This window comes from Pieris brassicae, chromosome 3, assembly GCF_905147105.1.
Source record: "Pieris brassicae chromosome 3, ilPieBrab1.1, whole genome shotgun sequence".
NCBI lineage: Eukaryota > Metazoa > Arthropoda > Insecta > Lepidoptera > Pieridae > Pieris > Pieris brassicae.
Window position 1 is genome coordinate 17,769,683 of NC_059667.1, and position 6,225 is coordinate 17,775,907.

Consider the following 6,225-nt stretch of genomic DNA (forward strand, 5'->3'; position numbering starts at 1 on the left):
CCGTTCTTTGGTATTCATTAAATTCTGAGAAATATGTTTTTGAAACGTGAATACAAATAGAAACATCTACTACACAGAGCAGAAGAAATTTCGGTGAATGATAATAATATCATTCATCACCAATATAATTGATGAATCAATATAATGGTTGCGCCAATCAATGCGCCTTCTGAAGTTCTCATGTCATTTTCACACGTGTATTTCTATAACATATTTACGGAAGTATCTAATTGTCCTCATTTTTTAATATGTGACGTTAAAAAGCAAAAATAAAATGAAATTACAGGTCAAAAACTATTATTTTGTGTATCATTATTTAATCGGGACAAGCAACAAGAAATAGAACATTTTATCTTAATTAAAAGTAGCCATAGATTTTCATATGGAATACTCATTAAGTGTATTGAGTATGTTTGAAGCTAATTGAAACGCATGTAGTAAATATACAAATTATATAAAAATTCAATAAGCTTTCAAAAACTGTACTGACTGTAAACGAAAACTTTCAAAAAGTTCGTGTCCCAACTTATAACCGTTATCAGAAAATAATACTAAATCTGTTCCGTAACGAAACAAAATAATGTAACGAAAAGTATAAAATAGTGGAAGACAAAGAGGCGACTGTTTTACAAAATTTAATCAAAGGTTAAATATTTTAGAAATATGCTAAGTCCTTATCTGATTTCTTAACAAAATTGCAGCAAAAAGTTATAAACGATAGGTCCTTTACGCTGTGCAAAAATAAGCTAAGTTATAACCTAAAAGTATACTTTTTAAACAAAATAATTCAGCACACGTCAGTTCATGGGTTAATGTAGCGTTATTCTTAATGATTCGTTAAAAGCAAGTTTTGTGCCAAATTTCGCTAAAGTTTCAGTTGTATCTTTCATATTTTGGCATTGTTCTATTAAAACTTCCCGACATTTTGATACAAAGGCTCTAGGCAGTATTCGCATTTTTACTATTATTTAGTTTTGCTTAAATTTTTTGTGAAACTAATGTACAATAAATAATGATGACTAAACTAAACTTTTTGTTAAAGTTTCGGTTTAGGTATTGGTATTAGCTTCTTTTAATTACATCTAATTATAAATAAATATTTTTAGCTTTATACTTCTTTTGCCACAGGCTTTCGAGATAAATTTGCGCATTGATCCAAATTTCGTTAAATAACGATTATATCAAATATTAAAAAGCGTGATTTTGTGTAAATTGGACAGTATTTATATTTAATAACAGAAAAAAATAAGTTCCAGTTTTATAGATACTGTTACAAAACAACTTTTATTAACATTGACGCGAATGCCACATCCGCGCTTATATAATACAGAACATAAACACATATTATATAGTTTTGAAAACTAGAATTTGCTATAATTTGGCTTATAGTTTGCTTCATAGTTTAGACTTTAGAACGATCTAAACCCTTTATACAATTACACATTTTAACCTCAAAGGGCCCCGACATAATGACTTCCTTTCAATTTGATTGATGACGCTTAAAGGATGAAAATAACATTTCTAATACCATAAGCTATAAATATATGCTATATTTCTCATCTGTGAAGCATATAACTATTTTTTTAGTTATATACTTCATTATTAGTTCACTATTTATTTTTAACTATTCTAACTACAACTTACATGAAAATATGATGTTTTTTGCTTAGAACGTTTTGCTCAGATATTTTTCGCTTTTCCGGAACCTTATTTTTTATATTTTCAAATTTCTTTCTTCAAAAATCTTCCTTACAATTCCAGGAGTAAATTTTAAAACTTACTTGAATTGGTCCAGCTGTCGAATTTCTGTGCTTAGCAACATATCTGTGATTAATTTTGATTTTCATAGATATTCTGTTTTTGTGATTTGTCTGTTATGCCTTCATCTAAATTAAATAATTTAAAGTATATTGCGCAATCATTCTGACAATAATTTTAAATATCAATATATTTTATATTAATATATATAATATCATGTAGGTTAAGAATATTGTAAATACTGTATATTTGTATATTATTATATCGTCACTCTATCGAAATGTTTATCGTCATTAGCGGGCTTAGTGGACGTCATGTGTGTAAGTGCGAGCACAAAAGATACGAATAAATCGTACAATAGTTGATTTATATTAAATTTTAACTAGAAGCGTGTTCAGGGCGCCGATCTCACTTTTAATCACAATACTAAACCCACCTTATATAAATAAAATGTATCTTTTATTTTTAGCCCAAAGTACACAATACGCGAGGAGAAGTCCTCCTACAAAGTATCGATGTGGCTGACCATCCGACAATTCGCAAAGAGTGATATCGGTACATACAACTGTGTCAGTACTAATTCATTGGGAAAAAGTGAAGGGACATTGCGGTTGTATGGTAAGAAGTGATTTTTATAAAAATACTAATACTTTAAATAACTGTATAGTTCTCGATACTTAATCTTATTACTAGTTAGTGACATCGTCAGTACAGCGAAGGTACACTGCAACTCCCAATGGCGATTCCGATATGGAATTTTTAATGCATGATCTAACGGTCATGCGATCATCAGCGATACGATATTGAGAGAACTACGTCGAAATTACACAGAGGTCACTGTCGTGGCAAAATACATCATCTATTGCACGTTTTAGTAGGCCTTAAATCAGTGCAACTGACAAAAAAATTAAAATTAAACTGGCAGTACATCTAATTTTTTATTTTTATTTAAATCGTATTACATGTCGAAACAAAATAATTATTTTTAGAAAATCTATAACGTTTTCAACTTATCAATATATAAATAAATAATATAAAATGAAAATATGTTTCAGCAACAACAAACAATTCATTATTATGTGAAAGATTCACGATTTATGTAACCTGTATCAGGGTTCCCAGAAAACAGAAAATAACAAGGCAATTACGTAGTATTGTTAAATATACAGGAACTTATTAAGATAACTATGTCAACTAGTAAATATGGAAAAATATAAGTATTCACATGCGTGCAAATTATGTGCGTGAGAAGGCTTCATAACAGTTTTCGAGGACCATAAAGATGTATAAAAGGATTTTACGAACATAATCTATGATAATGGCACATCACTAAAGATAAATACATCAAGCCTTGTATGCTGTACAATTAATGCATTTAATATATAAATAATTAAATAATACTTGAAAAAGATCTTGTCCGCCTTTGTCAAGCGCTTTAATTTGCCCTATTATATGAGGGCTTAACAACAGTTTTGATCAACGAAAGTCTGTCACGTTGAAATTTGGAGATTAAAAGATATTATGCAAATTATGTATTTGGTCAGGATTTAAGTTAGTTCAGAGTTGCAAGCCTAAATATAAAATGTCTTAACATCTCTTTATTTTACTATCGTTTTTAGTCCTAATGACTATATAATTCTCTTCAGTAATTATTATTCTCAATAGGTTGAAATCGAAAATCTAGGAATATGTATAAAAATAAAGCAATCCAGCTTTAATCAAAGCCTCCCAGATATGAAATATTTTTATAAGACAGTCCACTCTGTACATTTTGTTACATCGTCCATGATTCAGTTCTATTTATTTTCTATCAAAAGATACGTGGAAAAACACACCAGTACCAGTATGTTTCACAAACATTAACAGTGTGTTCGAAAATGAAAAGTTCTACGTATGAATAGAGGCAGTATCAAAGCCGGCAATAAAATTAAAAGCAAATATCGAGACTGCGAGAATATGTCGATATGAAAGTATCATTTCGAGGAAAAATCGTATACAATTGGCAAAGGATCTTCGCTTAGCGGCCTTTCGCTGGCAAACTGCCCGTATCTACTAATATCGAATTTATTGTTAAAGATAACATAAATTCTTAGGTGCCTTAAGTACAAAAACTAAACTGTCTGTCTCTTTTCAGTATACTTAAACACTACTTGATAGAAAGAGACGAATGAGTATAGTGCAGTTAGACTTATTTATGTACGACAGGATACCTTAAATTACTTAACCCAGACACAAATAGAAAAAAAAGATTTTGAGCGACAATTTTTAATCCAGACCTCGTCATTTCAGAAATTAAACTCAACTCGCCAGAGGACTTCAGCAATCAAATAAGCGTGGCGGGAGGTTCGTACACATTTTTTCTTAAAACTTATCTTTTTTTAGCATTTCCATTTGAATTTTAGCTTCAAAACTGTTTGAACTAAATATTTTGAACTCTAAATTTTCAGAAATTATAAAGCAAACGAATTTTTTACTCGGAAACCGTCACATCAATCCATTAGGGATAAACCGATATTTCGAAGTAAAACCAAAACTAAGAATTTAATTTAATAAAGCGCTACAAAAACCTGTTGTATTATTTAATCTCACTTGATTAAAATAATTTAATATTTTGAAGACGTTCCCTTTTTTTAAATAGATATCTAACTCAATCGCAGATTAACTAAGGTATATTACAAATAAGAATAGGGTCGATCTTTTACTAGAATTCGTTGCCTCTACGACTAAATAGTATATATATATATATATGTGTTCATAGATCAGACAATGATAAGTACATTATTGCTCAGTATGACTTATTAATATATCGAGTGTTTCATATTTTATTAGTGCCTTCAAGATTTCTTAATAATTTAATTGCTTGTCCTGTAAAGTAATGAAATTGTGTTTATTATATTCTGACCCATGGCCAAGTATTATATTTTACATATACGCTGAATGACGTCTTATCGTTCAAATCTTAATTTTCACCTTATTCAAATTTAAATTGCCTTCTGAAGCGTTAAAAGTGATTTCTTCTCCAGGTCTAACAGAAGCGGCAAAAGCGAATTCACAGGAAAGGATACATATAAAAAGGACATTGTTAATATTAATAGTCAGTTGTGTATATCTGTATGTACTGTAGAGTTTGTTTAAATAAACGCGAAAATGTATGCTTTAAAGTAATCCAATTACATTGTTTCAAATTGTAAATATAAATAAGATTATGTTATCATTGTGTTTTTGCTGGGATCTATAGTATGTCTTTATAGATAATATTATGTTATAGATAATACGAGGATTTCATTTTTGCGACCTCTTCAACAATAATCATTACAATTAGTCAAGTCAAGTTCGTTTATACGGCAGAAATTTTATAATAATTATTACTTATGTGCGTACTAAAACCAAAGCTAATAGGATCTAAGTGTATAACGGGAAGAAGCTTTTCTCTATTGTCGTTACTGTTACAAATAGGACACTGTCCATTGATGCAATCGTCTTAAACCTACGTTGTTAAAAAGTGTAAGCGAAACCCGAAAACTACTCGCTTCATACTACATATGTGCACACAATCATTATTTATGTTTTTATTATAGTATATATTTAAATTAAGGTAAGTAATTCGAGATTGTCACACGATACATGTAACTGGGTATGCACCGGCTCCTAAAATACAATTTTCACAGGAGCCTGAGATGCAGGTTGTGTAACCTGTTTTTGAAGAAAAAAAATTACAATATTATTATAGATATAATATTACTAATAACGATACCAGGTAAAACATTTAAAAGTCACTATTTAGTAATAAATCTTACTTTCTACACACATTCATTCTTAATAACTATTATTTTAAATCACTAAGTAAATTAATATCATATGCGATTACAAATGTATCGTAAACAATGGTATAAAAAAATGTATTTAAAATAAATACATTTTTTCGTTGTGCAAGTTGCAAGTACCATCACGAACGTTTATTAAATAAAAATATTTGCAGTACATTCTATAGATCTCAGTTTTAGTATTCATACTTATCGGCAAGGGGAAAATTAGTGAAAAGCAATGATACATTTAAATGAAATACATAAATTACATTTTACTTAAATGTATGTAAAAAACTTTTAACATTTACATAAACAAATCTAGATAAAATTAACCCTGCCTTAGTGTGATATAATAAGGTATATTAAAAATTTCGCTTAGAGTCGCCAAAATATCGTTTACATCATGTAAACAACGCTCGATAATAAGACTGTTTATAACAAATAAACTGATAATGTAATTGTAGTTTGTTTTATTTATGCTCCCCTATTTGTAAAGAAATTCATGATAGATTGGTATCGTAGTACCTTGTAAACATTTTAGGTTTTTAGCTAAAAGATTTATTAGTAGAAATCATTATTCTTAATTCACACTTACTAACGTTAAATCCGTCAGTCACCCTTTAAAATCTCCTAACCCCACTTCGCAGATTACAAAATTTAA

The 6,225-nt window shown here is 29.2% G+C and overlaps 1 protein-coding gene across 2 annotated transcripts in view; it reads left to right on the plus strand.

Annotated features, from left to right (window-relative positions):
* Window positions 1-5,944, plus strand: part of LOC123707247 (lachesin-like) — a 41,998-nt gene extending 36,054 nt beyond the window's left edge. For both annotated transcript variants that reach the window (XM_045657132.1, XM_045657133.1), the window contains exons 8-10: window positions 2,228-2,376; window positions 4,048-4,101; window positions 4,782-5,944. In XM_045657132.1, coding sequence (XP_045513088.1) covers window positions 2,228-2,376; window positions 4,048-4,101; window positions 4,782-4,882 — 304 coding nt within the window. In that variant the 3' untranslated portion in view covers window positions 4,883-5,944. The remainder of the gene's footprint in view (window positions 1-2,227; window positions 2,377-4,047; window positions 4,102-4,781) is intronic.
* The last annotated feature ends 281 nt before the right edge of the window (window positions 5,945-6,225 follow it).